Source organism: Drosophila arizonae, chromosome 4, assembly GCF_054131065.1.
Source record: "Drosophila arizonae isolate 15081-1271.41 chromosome 4, UAZ_ARI_1.0, whole genome shotgun sequence".
NCBI classification, from domain to species: Eukaryota; Metazoa; Arthropoda; class Insecta; order Diptera; family Drosophilidae; genus Drosophila; species Drosophila arizonae.
The window spans coordinates 16,556,261-16,575,535 of NC_142924.1; the positions used below are offsets into that span (position 1 = coordinate 16,556,261).

Genomic DNA, 19,275 nt, shown 5'->3' on the forward strand with positions numbered 1-19,275 from the left:
ATTGATTGCATTTGAAATATAATAAACATCAATATATTTCACTAGATTTTTCTTTACATTTTTAATAAATATTTATTTATTATTTTTTTTTATATACGCAGCTCTATACAGAAATATTAATTCACTATACATTAACATATATACAGAGAAAATTTATTTATTTACATCCATATATTGCGGTTGAGAATTTAGTTGAAATTTTAAAGAAATATTAATTATTGTATTTGAAATTTCTCTCAGTGTACACATTTTAGTTATTCCTCTTTGGGCTTGATTAATAAGTTGCCACGAACTAATCAGGTTGGCCCCGAAAATCGGCATATGCAAATTCCGCTGGTCGATGGGGAAGAAAGTTGGAAAGAGTAGCTCAGATATTTTTGTCGACAACGAGAGGCTTCACATAATGCGGATTGTAGCCCATATGCTGGTACTTGGACAGGTGCCAGCGCTGAATGGGCTCTTTGGGGTTCCTGATGCAGGTTCCCTTATTGACCAGGTGAAAGTCTTGGATCGATAGCCCCACAGTTCTCAGATAATTGCTTACCAGGTCGATTACTTCAATTGATGGGTACTCTCGGCGCGTATAAATAATCATTTGCTGCCGGTAAAAGGGCAGAGAGCAATGCAGCTCCACGGCAATTTGACTATAGTCCGTGTAGGTGATGCGGTTCCAATACGAGTCCACTGAAAGCCGTTTATCAGCTTAATGTACTCTTTCATAAGTTCTTTAAAAGAGCTTCCACTTACTTCCTTCGATCAAACATCTGTTGACTACCTCCGGCCTCGAGGCGTAGATAAACCAAATGCCCCGCATCTACAGGCACACACACACGTGTATATAAATATTTATGAAGATCAATGTTAATTAATTATTTTAATTATTTATCTGGTTCAAGATCAAGACACATTCATTCACCTGTTGGTCGATCACTGGAAACTCTTTGTACGGGCACTTCCAAGCGCAACCCAAATCCAGAAGTGACGCACATAGAAGACACAAAAATAGATTCCAATGGGGCCCCAAGCAGCGATTCGCTGTCAACATGGTCTTTATCTTCAGCTTCATCAACATGCAAATGAGTCGCTCCACAATTGAGCGTGGGGCACTAGGCCGTGGCTAACTTGTTTCATTTTATTACCAATGTTTTCTCGCTATCATTATGGATCGAAAGAATTCGTCAGAGACTATTAAATAATGCCATGTCGAATTTATGAAGTGAATGTTTTCTCTATTATTCACTCACTCACACTCTCACTACCGCGTTCGCTCGCTCTCTCTGTTTCACTAATTATTTTCCTCTCTTTATCTCTCGGTGTCTTCCATTCTGGGGCTCCCAATCTCTCTCGTACCTTACGTACCCCTCTCTCCACACCTCCCACATTTTCTCAAAATCTGTAAAGCACCTTCGGTCTGTCTATTTTGTTCGATCTCTCTCTCTATCTCTTTTTCCCCCTTGCGATCGATACGCACACTTTTATATCAAATTTAAATATTTATTTAAATTCCTTTAAATACATATTTAAATTCCTTTAAATGATTATTTAAATTTAATTTAAAGGTTGATATAAATTTGATAAATATTGAATTGATTACTTTTGGTTTTTTAAATACATTTTATTGCTTTCAATTTTTTGCAGAAAGTTTCTATGTAATTCTTTTTTTTCTCTCTTTTTTCATATTTGTGTTTTTTGTTTAGCATTTCATACTAAATGTTGTGTATTTTTTTGTTTATCCAACATATTGTCGCATTTTAAATTATTATAATATATTTAAATTATATATTAATCATTCTTTCTTTTATTTCATTTTTACATAAAGCCATATCCGTTTGCTTTTTTCTCATTTTTTTATGAATGAAATTTGTAGCATTGTCTTTTATAATTTATACAAAAATAGTATTTTTTTTTTTCTTTTCTTTTCATTGTTCATATGAAGCAGAACAAGGATTAAAAATATGAATAGCGATTACATATAAATTTAGTTAAAAGCTTTTCATTTTAATAGTTTCATAGAAATTAGCAATTTATATAATTTTCCTTCCCTGAGCTCGCCAGCGAAATTTTACTGTACAATTTTTACTTTCGATATAACTTGAATAAATATAAAATCAATTTGCTTAGAACGAAATACAAATATAGCTTCAATTAGACTTAAGCTGAGTTCACAATGATTATTACAAAATATATATAAATTTGTTTCTCAGATATTTACATTCTATAGATAGGTACGCAATAGTATATACAAGTTCTGGTTACCTGGTGTAGATCGCTAGCTTGAGTAAATTTTTTTTTTTCTTTTTTTGTGATCTCAGTATAATGCTTACACTACGTTTATGGGCCCATCCCAATGGCTACCCTCAATACCCATCCCTCATCCCCCGATTTCCCCTTTTACATTCTGCATTGAGCCTCGAACTCGGCGAGCAGAGCGCTGGAATTGAAGAACGATCGCTGCTTCGTCTCGGAGATATAGAGATCGCTGCGATCGTAGCAGGTGGCCGTGGCTCCAATTTCCGTGAAATATTTGACGCGCTCCTTGGAATTACAGTCGTCTCCCCAGATGACGATTATCTGGCCCTGGACACGCGCCTGCTCCAGCAAATGGGCAGCATTCTCGCCCAGAAAATCCTCGGCATGTGGCGCCGTGCCGGCCAGCTCGAAGGCCTGCGCATTGTTGACTGCGGCCAGGAAGTTGCGCGTGCGCAGATCACTGAAGGGCTGCCATTTCTTGGTCTCGCCCTGAGTGAGGAACATGACGGGGAAGATGTTCTGCTTGAAACGCAGCATGGTGCACATGTCGGCATCGAAGCTGGAGAAGATCAGCGGGCGTCCGCAGCCATATTGAATGACCTCGTACAGCACACGATCCGCAAAGAAGTTCTTGTCGATGGTCTGCTCCGCCTCGGAGCCGCCGCCCTGGCGCCGCTGCGGCCACTTGATCTCCACATCGATGCCCAGCGACTTGGGCAGCTGCTGCAGCACGTCGACCAGTCTGGGGAAGATACGATGCTCCGGCCGTGGTTCCGCATTGTGTGCTGGATACTCGATCACCTTGCCATTGACCACCGAGAAGATGCGCAGCCGCTTGAGCAGCTCATAGTTGATGTCCTTGATCAGCACGTACTCCAGCTGCTCGGGCTTCTCGATCAGCTTGCCCGGCGGCGCAGTGCGCAGGCCAAAGTCATGATAGATCACTGGGATCCCATCAGCCGTCAGGTGCACATCCAGCTCCACCATATCCGCATGATGTGCATAGGCGCTCAGGAACGAGGCGATTGTGTTCTCCCGCTCCAGCGGCGCCTCGGCAATGTAGCTCTTGCCATTGCCGCGATGGCCCACATCCAGGTTAGGCCAACTGCGCGGCCAGTAGTGGGCGTAGGTGGTCTTGAAGTCCAGCGGCGAGTACTGATATGGTTGCACCACCACATAGGGCAGCCGCAGGCGAGCCAGCGTCTCCTCCGGCCGCTCGGCGGACTTGATGTGCAGCTGCAGCAGCCCCTCGCTGCCCACCAGCTGTGCGGCACTCAGGCTGGCACTGCCCAAGAGTTCCTGGTCCAAGCTGTAGCACTCCAGCCGGAAGTTCTGCAGCATCATGCGATCCAGCGGCAAGGTGATATGGAAGATGACTATATCGCCTTTCGTATATGAAACACCATGGGCCGGCTGCAGCTGCAGTTGGCTCTTGCCGTAGAGCTGCTTGCTGTACTCTACCACCAGTCCGGCGGACTCCTCGACGGGCACGATTTTCAGCTGGACATGCTGCGGATCGAAGGTCTCAATGTCATGCACCTGGAACATCTTCTCGCCATTGAACTTTAGCTGTACGATAGCCTCGTGGTTGAGCCAGCCCCGATGCACCTGAGCCGAACTCTCGTCCAAGCTGGTCAAGCCGAAGACATCCAGCGGACCGTGGCACTGCTGCTCCGGGCAGGGATACAGCACGCGCGGCTTGAAGTGCGTCTCCCAGCGACGGATTTGCTTGTAGCCCGCCGCGTTCTCAATGTAGACAAAGTAACGGTACTCCAGCTGACGGCAAGACTGCAGCCGCACATTAGTCTGCCAGGTGAGATCGTCCAAGCGCTCGAGCGGCACACAGCGCGACAACTGCCACTCGCCCAGGGCCTTGGCATCGCCAGTCAGCCCCAGTTGCTCCTCGGGTGCCAGCGGTGTCTCCAGCCGTACATTGAACTTCCTCATCGTGGGCTTGCAGTTGCCAGCCAGCGAAGCCGATTCGAGCAGCTCGTTGCCCGTGCCGCCATAGTTGTTGGCAGTGATGGCTGCTGCAGCATCGGCGCACTGTAAAACAGATGAGACGATAAGGCCAAGGATTAGTGAGGTGGCGAGCATGGCGACAACTATGAAATGCGCGCAGAAACTGAATGCCAAAAGCATCAGACAGCGGCTAAAATACACCGAAAACTAATTGAACGATAAGGAAGCTGCGACAGCGTACGAATCAGTTATATTATTAGAATATGGATCGCAGGTTATCAGATGCGCTTCATCAGCTCGTGACTTTGGCGCAAGTGCAAACAGAATCACGTGTTGACCCCTCACAGCCGACAAGCTGCGATTGCGATGAAGACTTAAACAGTTTCTAATTACGCTTTAATCAGCCACCAGCTCAGGCTGGCTAATCAGAACAGACCCAATTGTCGAATGTGCTACGGTCTATATGTACGTACATATAAACATGTTGACTGTCTTATAAACATATGTAGTTGTGTATATATGTACATATGTATAGTGTATATGATATATATACATCATGTTTACACGACCGACACGTGCCCACCGAGCAGAACAACGCATTGCGATCTACAATTCTATAATATATTTATAAATATATAAATTGTGGTCTTTGTACCCGAGAATACATAGTTAAACAAAGAAAACAAGGAAAGTGTGGCGTGTTTGTCAATACAAACTATGAAAGTCACATATATCAATAACTACAATATATAAAGTTTTTCTAAATAAATGTAATTTGAAGCTAATCTAATTTTAAGCTAATTTTTACTACAATATATAGATGCGTGAAAAAAATACTAATCAAAAACGGATATTGTATATAAAAACGTTATAAAAGCACACGCATATCTCTAAATCAACTCTATGAGTATAAATCAAAATAAAGCTTATCACAAAACAATCAAAACTTTGAACTTCTATCAAAGAACTTTTGAAAAAAGCTTACAAAAACGCGCGCGCGTTTTAAAACGCAGTGTCGCGCGCGATTTACCTGCACATAGAAACGCGCGCGCTGCTGCCAACACAATCGATGTACTTGTCGCTGTAGTTGTAAACAACGTTTCATGACGTCACTGTGGCTGCTGCCCTAGCAACCAAAAGCGAAATGTTTCTAAATTTATGCAGCCGAATAAGCCATAAAGAAAACGACACTTATTTAACGGCTCTTATTGTTGCCACGCGATCACGTGTTAAGGTCGCGATTTTGTTTTGATCAACTTGGACGTCGAAATTTATAGAATATTACAATTTCAACAGAAAGAAGCGCCCACGCAGCGCGAGTCGAATCGGGCCAACAGACACAGCGAATGCGAATGGCCAAAATTTAGCGCTACAAGCCAAAAAAATCAAAACATCAAAAAAATTAGCACCGACTTTTTCGGGGGAATCGTTCTATAAGATTTGGCAGCTATTACGATGCCAACTATATATACCTATATACTAGTTTTGCTCAGTTTCCGTATGTTGTTTTTGCTTTTTTTGTTACTGTCTGTTATGTCAATCATTTGGCCAGGCCCCTTGCGCTCTTGGCACAATTACTGAAGCCTTGCTAAGGCTTTTAGAACTAAAACTTTTGCCAACAACTTATCTAGCGAGAAGAAATTTCCAACAAACCTAAAACACCTGAGAGTATGAAATATCTATACATATGTATGTCTATAATTTAATTGAAATGTTTTTTTTTTTTCTCTCTCTCTGTTGTCGAATGATGAAATTTGCCTAATTTCGCTAATAGCAATGTTTTTCGTCTTAATATCTTTGGCACGTGTTGCCAACCAAAACTTCTTACGCAGCTGAGCTTTTGCACTCAACTGTTATTTGTTTTGGGAAATTTCATGTAAAAAGCTCTTTTGGTACATTCTCTTGGCTCTTGGCTCTGTTTACATGCAGCCCAAAAGACAAGTTTCTTACCATCTGCTTAAGTGTTTTTATTGGGAGGGAAATCGCTTTGTTGTATTCTTAACACTAATTGAAATCGATACGTTCATAAATTAATAGTTTATATTGGGCTCGTAAATTGAATAAGCCACAATCTTATCAAGCAACAGCTTGAAGTGCTACTTATGTGAACAAGTTTTCGCGATTTGAAACCCGATAGCAACAGCGAAACTGTGAGATGAACACGTGACACCAACAATTTGCAACATGTGGCAAAGCTTTTTGCAGAGAAAGCATAAGGGCCAAAAAGCAATGGGACTACAGCTGCAGATGAGTCAGCCAGCAATAATCAATTTTCTGTTATTATAAACAAAGAATATGATATCATATATAAATTATTTCAAGGAAGGCTTAGCTAAGACAAAAAAAAAAAAAAAATCAAATGGGGACACAAGTGATACGCAGCTCATATTTCACCTAATATACCTGAGAGTACATGACTTTCTCGCAAATCTATATAGTCTATACTATATATACTTATATACTAAGTATTTGAATTTGACAAGCAGCTTTGACCTTCAGCTAAAGCAAAATGTCAAAATAAGGTACAATGGCACTTGCACATTGCACTGCACATTGACGTCAGATGGAGGCAACTGCGATGTAATTTACTGTGATATTAAAATAAATCCTTAAGGATATTTACATTTTGCATGTGCTCATCGAGCGATTGGATTTCCAGCGGTGTTAATAACATGGGTACAGACATCGTAACTGTGGCACAGATTTTGTGAAATATATACTCTTTTGAGCACACAGTAAATATTGAATGAAGAAATTATAAATTGTTTATCACAGTTAAGTTTTCTTTGTTTTGTATTTTTTTCTTTCGTATTTTGCACAACGCGTCGTATGCGCAATTTACTGCTTAGCTAGGCAAGCATTTTGTACTAGGTTCAAGTTTTTGGTGAATTTCTTCAAATGATTCAGTTGTTTTTTGTTTGCTTGACTTGTTTGTATTTTATTTTTTTTTTTTAGTTAATATCCTTTGTAGATGGTGGAAGGACGTTCTAGACGTTCCGTCGTCGTTGACCGACGTTGCATTCGCAACTGTTCCCAGCGATTTTGTTGTGCGCGCAATTTAAACGAATTCTTTTTATCGTAAACAGCTCGTGAGCTGCAAAGCTTTTGCTGCCTGTTTTCGTTGTGTTTGTGTCTGTGTCTGTCGACGACGTTGGCGGTTTGTTTTGGTTTTCAACTTTCGGGGTACAGTTGCGGCTTCGACTTTTTATTATAAAATGTTGTTGGCCTCAGCTGGCGAGAACAACAAAAACAGTTCATACAACGTGTATACTTGACTAATCTAGATATATTTACGTAAATATAGCCGACTTTACGATACCCTAAAAATAATTGCTGATAAGCCAACAAAGAGGCCAACAAAGAGTCTCAAGTCATTAAATCTTTGATATATATAGACATATGTATATATTATACATTGAAGTCACTCAATATTCGCATTATGAAAACTGATTTCCCGTTCATACCTCTCGTTCAGGTCAGTGTTCGATGCATCCTCGCTCAGTCAATTGCCTATAGGGTATAAGCAAAGCGTGCAAATATTTGTATACATCTTCGAGTGCCTTATAAAACGCATAGCGGCCACAGCTGAAAAGCTCAACATCAGCAAACGGCACACAACAAATGCCAGCTGTGAGAGCGAAAGAGAGCGCGTGAGCGAGCGAGCAGCAGCAGCTCAGTCTCACACACAGACGCCGTCAATCACGCATTGCTTCAAACAAAAACGTGTTGGTCGTGTGCTCGGCGTCGGCGTCGCTCTTGCAGCGCACGTGTAAAGTTTTCGGTTGCAAGGGGCGTGCTGGGCCGGGCCCCTCCTAATGCCGTTGCTATGTGAGCTTTTGCTCTCACTGCCTGTCCGCGTCTCTCTCACAAACCGGTTTGGGTCGGTTGTGTGGTCATTGTTTTCCTTGTTGTTTGTTTACGTCGGCGGCCCATTCGAGTTGTTGATAACGCATAATAAACATTTCAAACGAATTCGAAAGCTTTTTGCCCCCGTGTGCAAATCGCTTTCAGTCAAAAGCTCTGCAGTCAAGGCCTTTCCTCTATGCGAGCAACGATCGCAATTATAGGCTCATGAAATCAGATGTGCGTGTTTGTGTGTGTTACCAGGCAATGCCACGCCCCACAACATATAAATATAAACATACTAGAGTAGATTAATTCAGATGCTCCGATGTGTCCCAATCTCTTGTCTTTGTATATTGCTCTCTTTGTATATTGACTTCTTTACTCTCGATCGTTTTCCATTTGATTTATTGTAAATTGAGTTTCATTTTCGTATTTTTGTTTTTATTTTATTGTCGCCTTCGCTTCGCTCGTGTTTTGCTTTGTTTTGCTTTTAAAATACATTTCACGCTGCAGACAAACACCTCATCAAAGTCCAAAGTGCAATTTGCTGCGGATAGTCTGCTCTCATAATTAATGTCTATTATATACATATGTATATAGTATATGCTATATACATATGTATCCATAAGCATGTACACATACAGACAAACATATACAAAACAAACATGCCTACATATAAATTAGTTTATTCACTATGTACGTGCCCTCGATCACTTCACACACAAATTCGATATTTTGGCATTGGTTTGTGTAAACATGTTTTCAATAATGTTTTGCCGTTACATTGTGACTTGTTTTTGTTTATTTTTATTTTTGTTGTTGTTTGCAATAACAAAAGTTGTTTACCCCATCGAAAGCGTTGCGATAATATCTATGATAAGGCTGAAAAATAATATACAGCTGATTAGCTGTGTAAGTTGTGCAAAGTTTAAGTACTCCGTAATCTTACCGGCTATTAACGACTATACTACACTCGCTCACACTAAACCTTAACCCTATAATCTGTCTATTTACAGCCTATTAAGTTGACTATGAATCTTAAAATGAGAGAATATTTGTGAATCCCACTTTTATATACAAATTAAGTACGACCAAAGTCCATTTACAATTGTCAAAATTTAATTATATAAACTTAAATAAAATAACTTTGCTCATATATCAACATTACATGTTAAGATCGTACTAATTTCTCGTATGAATATGTCAAAAGGCATACCTGATCAGACATGTCAGTGCGCGATTCACTACAGGTGCACGAGTGCATGTATGTATGCAGCTTGCAAGTCGAACGCAGTTGGAGGCGTAGGTGAAATTGACAATTTGTTTTCACTTGTATTTTAAGCGATTCGCGCTTTTTAGTTTTGCAACCACTTCTTATCAAGGGATCGTATCACACTGGCGAGAGTTGGGTATATTGCTGAGCACAGTTCTTAAACTATTTAACAGGAAGTCGCATTTTCGCAGCAGACGCCGGAACAACGTAAATACAATTAATTCAATTTAAAACAATAAAATTTGCTACCCCAGCCGCACAAAGAGCCGATGATGGATGTCAACATCGAGATAAGCGACAGAGAGGCGCGCAGAGCAGAGCACATCAGAGCAGACAGTCAAACGAGAGAGGTCTGTAATAAAGTGATTATCAGTGAAAATGGCATCAAGGTCCCATATGTATTGAGAAACTGTACCGTTGCTATCACGTAGTTGCTGCCAGCGACTCGTTGCACTCTTTTGTTCTCTCCTGCTCCACAGACTCAGCTGGTGTTGTCTTAGAGTCACGCTCAAACAAGATGACCAGCTCCGTGTGTGTTGTGTGTGGAAACATGTCGACGGCAACAGCTGTCTTCGGATAGAACGGCTCCCCTCTGTACTGCTTGGACTCGGGCCGAGCTAACTCAATAAAATTGCGCTTGGCACTGTTGGGGTTGCATGACACATAGACCAAACGTTTGATGTCGCTCGCTGAGCGAATTGCGGCTATGGAGCGTGTGTCTGCAGGAAATCAGAGGGAGAACAACATGTTAATTCAATTATCTAGTTAGAGTCCATCAGCTACCTACGCAGTCCAGCACGTGGGGGATCCACAACAGCTATTAAATCAATGGGCTTGCCCGGCTCCTGGCCATACACGGCCTCACGCACCATGCTCTTTATATAGTCGTCGGCGTTGCCCGTAAAGAACTTGCAATTCTTTATGCCATTCGTTTCCGCATTATGCTCTGCATCCTTGATGGCATCTGGCACAATCTCGACGCCCAGCACCTGTTTGCAGTGCTTGGCAAAGGCCAGGGCAATGGTGCCAGTGCCGCAGCAAATGTCCAGCATGATTGTCTCCTGCTTGGGCGCAGCCAAGTCGATAGCCTGCTGATAAAGGACATCGGCGCCGGCTGTATTGATTTGAAAGAAGGCCAAGGGACTGATGCGGAACTGTAGCCCCTGAATGGTGTCCGTAATGTGCGTGCTGCCCGACAGATGGGTGACAGGATTCACCATTTGTCCCGCCTCGCGATGCTTGACATCCTGATAGTAGAGCGAAGTGCATTTGTGAGTTTCATTCTGCTCCGGCTGCTCATAAAAGACTCTCAATTCCTGCTGCAGCTCTAGCAGCTCAGCTTCGTTCAGATTTGACGAGTATATGCCAGCCACCAGCATAAGTTCACCTGTGGCACTTGAGCAGCGCACCATCAACTGCCGGAAGTGGCCCACATTGCCATCAGGATTGAATGGCTGAAATTTGGATTGCCTGACCAGCTGCTGGAAGCTGCGCGCCGCCCACTTAGCTTGCGCTGGCAAATGTGGCAGTTCCTGCACCTCGGCGACCTCCACGGAGCCATCGCTGTAGCTTCCCAGCCGGAAGCCTACTACAATCTCTCCTTCGGCATTTTTGCCCACTGTAAACTCGTTCTTGTTCCTATAGCCCTGCACAGTGGGCGACGGCAGAACGCCCTTGAATTCAAACTTGTCCAGATGAGGCTTGGCATCGGCATTCAGATGCCTCAACTCCTGTGTGTATTTCTTCAGGAGAGCAGACATTTCCTCTGTCTTTTGCTCCAGCTGCTGCTCATAGGGCATCTCAGCCAACGGACAGGTGGCCTCCACGGCTGTGCGCTGTCGCTTCGGTTTGCCATCGCCGTCGTTCGCTTCCCCACGGCGTTTCTGTAACGGGTCGGCCGATGCTTTAGCCGCCACCGCTTTCAGTATCCTGCCCTTCCACTTGTACCCGTTGAGCGTTTCCAGTGCTCGCTGCTGATCTGCTTGACTGCGAAAGCAAACGAAGGCATATTCCTTGCGGGCGGGTGACTTTATTTTTGTCATGTCCAGCTTGAGCGTATTCTTCAACAGCTTTTTGAGCTCCTGCATTGGAATATGAATATGTTATTAATGCAGATCTCTCAACTGCTGTATTCACTCACCCCGATGCCAAAATATCCCATATTCTTCACTTCAATTTTATAGATTTCCGAAGTAAATTCATTTCGTTCCAAATAGTCGAATTCATTGCCGGCTTTTGGCTCTACTCCATCCGCAGCTGTTTCAACTTGTTGCGTTTTCGCTTCTTCATTTTCAGCAACGGCTTCGCTTTGCTCTGTTTGTTTCTCTACTGCAGCTGCACTCATTTTAACTGTTTTATAAACAAAATCTTCGGAAAGTATTTAAAAACGTGCAACACGTGAAATTGTTTAATGCATTGCGAGAACTATCGCAAATGTACGATAGTTCGATTGTTACATACACATGTGGTGGCTAGTCGATTATTGCAGCCAGCGGAGTGTTGTTTACGCGTTGCCAACTACTGCAAATATTCAAAAGCGAGAACCGCCAAAGTTTCAAAGTAAATGGTTAAAAATGATATTTTATTAACAAGTTGAACAATTAATATAATTTTACAGTTGTTAAGCATTGTTTGAAAATCGCTCTAGTGCCGCATCTAATATTTGTTTACGTTCTGTTAGCAACTGTTGCATCTCCGGCTCATGTTTCATAATATTTGTGATTTCCTCCAAAATTTCGGCTGCTTTCTTCAGCTTCGCCTCGCATTCACTGGCTTCATCCAAGCGCATAGCCTGCGTCACAGTCGCCTCCTCCAGGGCAATCAGCAAGTTACCTCGAAAGATGCTCCAGCCACTGTCAAACAGATTCGAAATCTCCAATAGCTCCCCGCAGAGCTCCACTTTCCGCTTGAGCGAGGCGTCACTGAGTTCTGTTGGCATTGAAATTAGATTATAAAATATTTATATGTTTCTGAGTGTAGGTAATTTAATCTCACCGTCCATACCAAAGCCTTTCACATTGCCATAGATCTGTGTCAAGGCATATTTCGCTTGGAGAATATGCGTATTCGTCTCATGCAGCTCCACGCGATGGCGATAGAGGAAATCCTCAAAGCTCTGCGGCGTCGTTTTGTCCAGTGATTCCAGCTCAGCCTCTATTTTCGCATCGTTTGTCAAATATTCTTTCGCGGATCTTATCAAATTGCAAACCTCGCACCTCCAGTTGGCAGCATTTTGAAGTGGATCCATTGAGATGAACTAAATAAATAAATAAATATATATATTTTTTTTAAATTTAAATCAATATATGAATAAATAAGTCAATAAAAAATAATTAAAATTAAGTATATAAGAATAAATGAATAAATAAAAATAAATAAGTAAATAATATAATAAATAAAAATAAATAAATAACAATAAATAAAGAACAAATAAATAAAAAATTATATTATAATTTATAAATCAATAAATTATGAATTATTAATAAATATATTAATTAATGAAACTTAATGCATAAAAAAAATATGTATAAAATTTAACTGAATTCCTATAAATAAGTAAATAAATAATGAAATAAATAAATAAATAATAAATAAAGTTTTAAATAATAATCAAATAAAGTAATATATTAATTAATAATTAATATTAATATATAAATAATATATTAATAAAAATTAAAAATGAATATATAAATAAATATATAAAAATATTTCTAATTCCATTTAGAATTACCTTTCCCACTTTACACTTGGCACACATATGCGCACCTGCATAGGTGCCCAGCTCCGTGGGATCTGCACAGCGTGCACAGGCGCACTCGAAGCACTTCACCTGCTTCAGGTGCAACCGCCTTTGGATGGTGCTGCGCAGCTGTTGCGTGTAGGAGATGCTGAGGATTTCGCCCTTGGCAATGGGGCGTTTGGCCAGGAACATGATGTTCATGTTGTCGTCGAAGCGATGCCGCATGTTGGGCACACAGTCGTGCGAGAACATGGCGCCACCTGGGAACAGGCCGCGCACCTTGATGCGATCGCCCGCCTGCCGCACCTCGAAGGCGTTCGTGTCCAGTATGGCAGCGATGCGCAGGATGTCCAGGTCCGGCCACTCGCGCAGCCCCAGCACCGTCTTGATGAACGAGATCAGGTTGGCGCGCAGCACCTGATACAGCGGCGTCTCCAGACGCTCCTTCAGGTGATCCTCGAGCTCGCACAGGCGGGCGAATGCCGCTGGCTTGGACTCCTTCAGTTGCATGCAGCGCAGCAGCATGATCACACAATAGGCCGACTCCTTGCCCACCGGCTGCCCTGGATTATAGTTGATCTTCGACTGAAACTTACTGGCCGCCATCAAACGACATTCGTCCACATGGAACACGGACCTCTCGCACTCGGGGCCGCACAGAGGCCAGCTGCAGGCGCTGCATTTGTAGTAGTTGTGGGCCGGCTTCTGCGGCGGCAACAGATTCCTGTGGCAGCCCAGGCAGATGGGCATCGAGGCCACCTTTGGGCCCAACACCATCGGCGCCTCGCGCATGATCAGCTCGCCCATCTTGATGTCGCGCGTGGCACGCAGATGCCTGCCGAGCAGCTCATTGCTGGCCAGCTCGTAGCACTTGCACTCCAATTTGTGGCCTCGCTTCCAATGCTCCTTCTGATGCTCCCGGCTGCAGTAGACCACGTTGCGGCAGGCCGCGCACAGCTGTGTGGCATGTGCCTGGCAGTAGGCACATTTCGTTGGCGTAGTCATCTCCTAATCCCAATCCTGGCCCCAGCTGAACACCGATATCTTCTCTCCGCCTGTTTGCGTAACGTTCGACGTTTGAAAATTCACTGAAACAAACAAAAAATTTCTTTTGTGTCTCTGGCGCATCCGCGCGATCTCAATCTTGATCTTCATCTCTTGTCACTTGGCACACGACGATTTATTTTAAGACCCCAACCGACTCGAACAATACACAATTTGTGTGTCGAAATACATATACACTCTTTCTCTCTCTCTTTGACTCTCCCTCTCTTTATCTCTCAGTTATGCTCTCTCTCTCTCTATATATATATCTAATTGCTCTATTTGTTTTACTGTATTATTAGCTATTTAAAACATGTTAATAAAGCTATGAACACAGAATAAGATGTTCACCAAAATAAAGCTAATTATAATTATACGAAAAAACATTTGCTAGAAGTCAGACTGAGCAAAAATAGTGATATACATTTTTGTCTATGGAAAATGTCTCCTAAATTTTTATAGAAAGAGTCGCTTAAATTTTATTAGAAAAAATTTCTTATTAACTGCAAAATTCTACTCCGTTTTAACCCAATTTTTTAGACTTTATTATATTTAATTGTTAAAAAAAAAAAAAAGATGCAATAACACTCTGTCTGACATCCATATATTTACTGTGATTAGCTCTAATTATAATACAAAATGGAATTTAATTTCTTAACCATTTACCCAAAACTATAGATGGAGTCAATGAAGAGTCCATAATACATCAAATGTGCCATGTTTTTACCTGTTTGATGTTCGAAGAGACATATGAAATGGTAATAAAAACTCCTAAGTACAGCACGCACTTAAATCGCATAGAAGTGCTCCAATTTGAAGGTTAAGGCTGAGCCATGCTCGATTGCAAGAGAGCGGAGCAATAAGAAATGCAGTCAAACATTCCGCTCAGAGTTACGATCCCATCGACAGCATATTATTATATTAATTTTCCTCTACCTGACCCATCTACCCAAACTAACTCAGCTTAGAGTTGAGCACAATTCCTAGTTAGAGAGTGAATAGCTGGAGTATTAGATTTGGTTAATACTCTGAACCTATATAAAATAGTAAATTCACTCTTAAATGATTTTATTACCTTTCAATTTTAAGCCACCCTAATATACATATACAAGTATTCAATATTCCATTTAAATAAAAACTTCAATTGTTGCATTTCAATTTTAGCAATTCAATAATTTATTTAGTATTTCTCATAAATTCTCTATATGCATATATGCGCATATATATAAATATACACATTTATATATATATTTATATTTATATATTTATACGCAGTTTATTAATGTATTGTTTAATTGGAAATCAGTCTTTTTTTATTATTTAAATAAGAGTTAAATGCATTGTTGTTGTTGTTGTTGTGCTTTTTTGTTTGTTGTTGGTTGTTGATTGATGAAATGAAATCGGATTAATCAACGAAAATTAAAATTAATGATAATTATGATAAACGTTAATTGAACTATCATTTATGGTAATTTGTTGTTGTTGTTGTTGTGGTTGCATTGATGTCTTGTGTCTTGTTTGTTGATTGGTTTTACAAAATAATATTAATTTTAATAATAATTGATAATCATAATGATGATAATGATAATGATAATAGTTATAGACAAATTTTTAGCACTCTATACACTTAAAAGCGGGCGCAATAAAACATTTTCCTTCAATATAATATAGACAACAAATATATGTAGTTCTTTTTTTTCTTTTCAATATTCATATTTCAATAATTTGCTCTAAACAATTAATTAGTTGTGTTTTGCTTTTGTTTAATTAATATTTTGTGGTTGTGGTTGTTGTTGCTGTTGTTGTTTATAGTACAGCAATGATATGTTGCTAGGCTGTGGTGCATAAGCGAAGCAATCGATGGCTACTAAATGCTGCTGCTAAGGCAAAGGCGCAAAAATCTTAATCTTCAGCTAGAGAGAGAGAATTCTACATTCAAGGACTTGGAATTCAGATTCAGTTTTCTGTCTATATATCTATAACTAGATATTCTATATATACGTTATATATAATGCAACTTTATCGTACAAATAATATCAATAAATTACAAATTGCGCTACATTAAAAATTAAACAAAAAAAAAGAGAAAAATTAAAAAAAAAAACGCGGCGCTTAAGCAACATTGGATTAGATATCGTTCTGCTCCTTGAAGTGGTGATAGTGATGATGTATGTGCTCGTGCACATAGCGATGTATCATGGAGCTGGACGCACTCGTGTCCAGATCAACATCTGCCGCCAACTGAGCGGACGGCTCCTCCAGATCCTTGGCCGTCACAGCCTCGGCCACCGCCTCGCCCACCTCGTCGTTCAGGTCGATCAGCGTGTCCGTGGAGACCACCTTGCTGGGCGTGCTCGTCAGCATGGGACTGGCGGGCTCCTCCTCCTCGCTGGCCAGCAAATGGGCACACTCGAGCGCATCGCCATAGATCTTCGAGCCAGCCGAACTGGAGCTGGAGGTGGCCATGGGACGTGTTGTTTCTCTTATGGCTGATGACTTTGATTGCAGCTGCAACTGCTGCTGCTGCTGTTGCTGTTGCTGTTTGTGTCGCTGCTGGCGGCGCTGCTCGCGCTCCTTTTGCTGCAGCTGCTCGCTGAGCTTAGCATAGATTAGATTGCCATAGTTTTTGTAGTCCTTGCTGCTGCGCTGCTGCTGCTGGTGTTGCTGCTGATGTTGCTGCTGTTTGCTGCTCTTCTTCGGTATGGGCTGCACGGTGGCCACATTGCTGGGCGTGGCTGGTGGCGAGTGGGCGGCGCCGCCGCCACAAATGGTGGCATGCAGAAACGAATCGTAGCCGCACAGATTCAGCTTGTTGTGGGCGCTGTTATGACTGTGCTGTGCCGCCACCACGGCCGGATTAATGGCCAGCTGCTGATGGTAGATGGGTATATGCGGCTGCGGATGATAGACACTGCTGTTGGCCGTATCGTGTCCGCCCTCTATATGATGCGGCACCGGCGACTGTGTGGGCGGACTGCAGCTGAGCGGCGATGGACCGGACTGCGGACTGTGATTCGCAATTAGTGTCGGGATTTTCGATCCGGTATTGCAGCGTTGGCGTTGCTGTTGCTGTTGTTGTTGTTGTTGTGCTGCCGGTTGCCGTATGGGACTCACATTGGCTTGGGGTTTTCTATAAAATTAAGAAGAAAAGGGGGAAAAGAAATTGGATTAGCCTTGGCATTCAAGCTGCGGGTTTTCTGTTAACTGCTATTGCTAGCTACTATTTTAGCCTTTTTACGACAAGAAGTCGTTGACTAGCGAATTGTAATTATTTCTTGGCAAGCTCAACTTTTATTTAAATACTTTTTGCAGAAAATTTCCATTGGAATATTTGAAAAAAAAAAAGTTATATATAAATTAAGAAATTAAATTTAATAAAATCAGGAAATTGGATTTAATAAATAAAATCGTCGCTTGGAATTTATTTACTTTGTCCTTGATTAAAGTAAATTTACTTCGATTATTAATTAGCTGTTTTATGCTTAGATCTTTGTGAAAAGCCCAACTAGTGCACTTCTAGCACAACCATCTATTATATTCACCATTTAAATTATATCTCTTTTACATAATATATTTATTTAAAATATCGCTACATTTGGTTTAGATCTTAAGTAGTAATCATTTATTTGCATATATCAACCCTACAATTTCAATCTTTTAATTCATTGTTTTATTTTTTATTATTTATTTATTTTTTTTACTATTTATTATTAGCTTTTGTATTTTTATTTTTATTTTATTTTATTTAATTTTTTTTTATTATTTATTTTGTATTTTTTTATTTTTCTTTTTTTCATTATTTACTTTTTTCTTATTTATTTTATTTTAATTTCATTTATTTGTATTTTTTTCTTATATTATTTCCTCGTTATTTTTTTTTTTTTTTAGACATTATTCTATTCCATAGCATTTCTTTACATAATTTTGTATAATCTCCACCTTCTCTACGTTCTTTTTTGTTTTCTTGGGATCTGCATTTTTCATCTGTAGCATTTTTTATGTTCCTCTTTCTTTTTTAGTATTTATTCTGTATTTTCTGTAGTATACTCGTTTGAATGCGAATCTTAGCTTCTAGATTTTTGCATTTACATATGATCTAGCTTGAGCCTCACTTTCTCTTACCCATTTAGCTGAAAACACAAGCGATTCTTTTCCATGCTCTCCCTGATGATGCTAATTAAATCGTTGCGGTTCAGCGCCGACTTCCAGCACTCGGCCGATTTCCGCTGCTGTTGGGCGAGCAGCGACTGTGGGCGTGGCTGACGCAGTTGCACACCATCGAGCATCGGCGGCTCGCCCAACGGGGGCGACGAAGAGCCGCTCTTCTGTGCCTGGCCGCCGCTCAGTTGCTGCTGCGGCTGCTGCGACTGCGACTGCGACTGCGACTGAGGCTGCAGATGGCGATTCTGCCAGCAGGTGTCGTTGCCCACGGAGAGGCTGCGCTGACGCGTTTCAAGGCAGTGATCCTGATACTGGGATGGCGCGTTTACACGAGTAGCGAAGTGATGCGAGGTAATGAGCGAGTCAACCAAAAACGAAAAGAACAAAGTACAAACAAATTATAATCAAGCAAATCAAATCAAATATTTCAAATAATACAAATGATTAAATTTAAAATGAATTCAACTGAAGCACAACTTTAAATAGCTTTCGGTTAGCTTTTGTTGCTCTGCCGAAAATTTACAAACTATTTTATAGGCCAAGCTATCTATGTGCGTACACCGAATAATTTATTAAATATTTTACGATATAAAATATATAAAAAAAAAAATATTGTGAGCAATATTACTATCAGAACTGCTGCTCTAGCTAACCCATACTTAGCATGTTCTCTTCTGCATAAATGTATCGCTCTCCGTTTCCCTTTCTTTATTTAACTCTCTCTCTCTCTCTCTCTCTATCTGTCAATATATTTCTATCTCAATCTCTCTCCCCCTCTCATTAGCTCTTGCTCCCTATGCTTTTTTTTCTCGCTTTGTGTCTCTAACTCTCTCTCTCTCTCTCTTTTTCTTGTTGCTTCTCTCTATATCTCTCTGTCTATATATCATTCATTCTTTGTCTCTTTCTTTTTTTTTTTTTTTTTTTTCTTCAACTCTCTCACTCCCATTTAAATATTTCTCTCTCTATTCCTCGTCAACTCCCTCTCTATCTTTATTATTTG

The 19,275-nt window shown here is 41.0% G+C and overlaps 5 protein-coding genes across 9 annotated transcripts in view; all 5 read right to left on the reverse strand.

The window, feature by feature from the left end:
• Positions 1 to 46: 46 nt before the first annotated feature.
• LOC149269249 (uncharacterized) lies at positions 47 to 1,833 on the reverse strand. The gene is made up of 3 exons (XM_089468707.1): positions 917 to 1,833; positions 748 to 814; positions 47 to 684 (listed from the first exon to the last, which is right to left on the reverse strand). The coding sequence occupies exons 1-3, from the start codon at positions 1,070 to 1,072 to the stop codon at positions 368 to 370; spliced, it is 540 nt and encodes a 179-aa protein (XP_089324833.1). The 5' UTR covers positions 1,073 to 1,833; the 3' UTR covers positions 47 to 367.
• A 140-nt stretch (positions 1,834 to 1,973) lies between these two features.
• On the reverse strand, positions 1,974 to 9,410 carry LOC149269250 (glycerophosphocholine phosphodiesterase GPCPD1). 4 transcript variants are annotated; one of them, XM_089468702.1, is made up of 2 exons: positions 9,275 to 9,410; positions 1,974 to 4,296 (listed from the first exon to the last, which is right to left on the reverse strand). In XM_089468702.1, the coding sequence occupies exons 1-2, from the start codon at positions 9,320 to 9,322 to the stop codon at positions 2,392 to 2,394; spliced, it is 1,953 nt and encodes a 650-aa protein (XP_089324828.1). In that variant the 5' UTR covers positions 9,323 to 9,410; the 3' UTR covers positions 1,974 to 2,391. The 4 variants fall into 4 exon arrangements, with proteins under 4 accessions (XP_089324828.1, XP_089324827.1, XP_089324826.1 ...); XM_089468701.1 differs by lacking the exon at positions 9,275 to 9,410 and adding an exon at positions 6,836 to 7,255; XM_089468700.1 differs by lacking the exon at positions 9,275 to 9,410 and adding an exon at positions 5,243 to 5,674.
• Positions 7,149 to 11,776, reverse strand: LOC149269251 (tRNA (uracil-5-)-methyltransferase homolog A). Its single transcript, XM_089468704.1, has 5 exons — positions 11,472 to 11,776; positions 10,119 to 11,412; positions 9,747 to 10,050; positions 9,275 to 9,683; positions 7,149 to 8,940 (listed from the first exon to the last, which is right to left on the reverse strand). Exons 1-3 carry the CDS (start codon positions 11,673 to 11,675, stop codon positions 9,755 to 9,757), a joined length of 1,794 nt encoding a protein of 597 aa, XP_089324830.1. The 5' UTR covers positions 11,676 to 11,776; the 3' UTR covers positions 7,149 to 8,940; positions 9,275 to 9,683; positions 9,747 to 9,754.
• Positions 11,777 to 11,891: 115 nt separating this feature from the next.
• On the reverse strand, positions 11,892 to 14,481 carry SmydA-2 (SET and MYND domain containing, arthropod-specific, member 2). 2 transcript variants are annotated; one of them, XM_089468706.1, is made up of 3 exons: positions 13,062 to 14,481; positions 12,335 to 12,587; positions 11,892 to 12,259 (listed from the first exon to the last, which is right to left on the reverse strand). In XM_089468706.1, exons 1-3 carry the CDS (start codon positions 14,073 to 14,075, stop codon positions 11,952 to 11,954), a joined length of 1,575 nt encoding a protein of 524 aa, XP_089324832.1. In that variant the 5' UTR covers positions 14,076 to 14,481; the 3' UTR covers positions 11,892 to 11,951. The 2 variants fall into 2 exon arrangements, with proteins under 2 accessions (XP_089324832.1, XP_089324831.1); XM_089468705.1 differs by having other exon boundaries at positions 12,326 to 12,587; positions 13,062 to 14,474.
• A 785-nt stretch (positions 14,482 to 15,266) lies between these two features.
• nkd (NKD inhibitor of WNT signaling pathway naked cuticle) overlaps positions 15,267 to 19,275 on the reverse strand; it is a 48,941-nt gene continuing 44,932 nt past the window's right edge. The window contains exons 4-5 of the mRNA XM_089468699.1: positions 18,237 to 18,586; positions 15,267 to 17,244 (exon numbers count right to left, since the gene is read on the reverse strand). Coding sequence (XP_089324825.1) covers positions 16,242 to 17,244; positions 18,237 to 18,586 — 1,353 coding nt within the window. The 3' untranslated portion in view covers positions 15,267 to 16,241. The remainder of the gene's footprint in view (positions 17,245 to 18,236; positions 18,587 to 19,275) is intronic.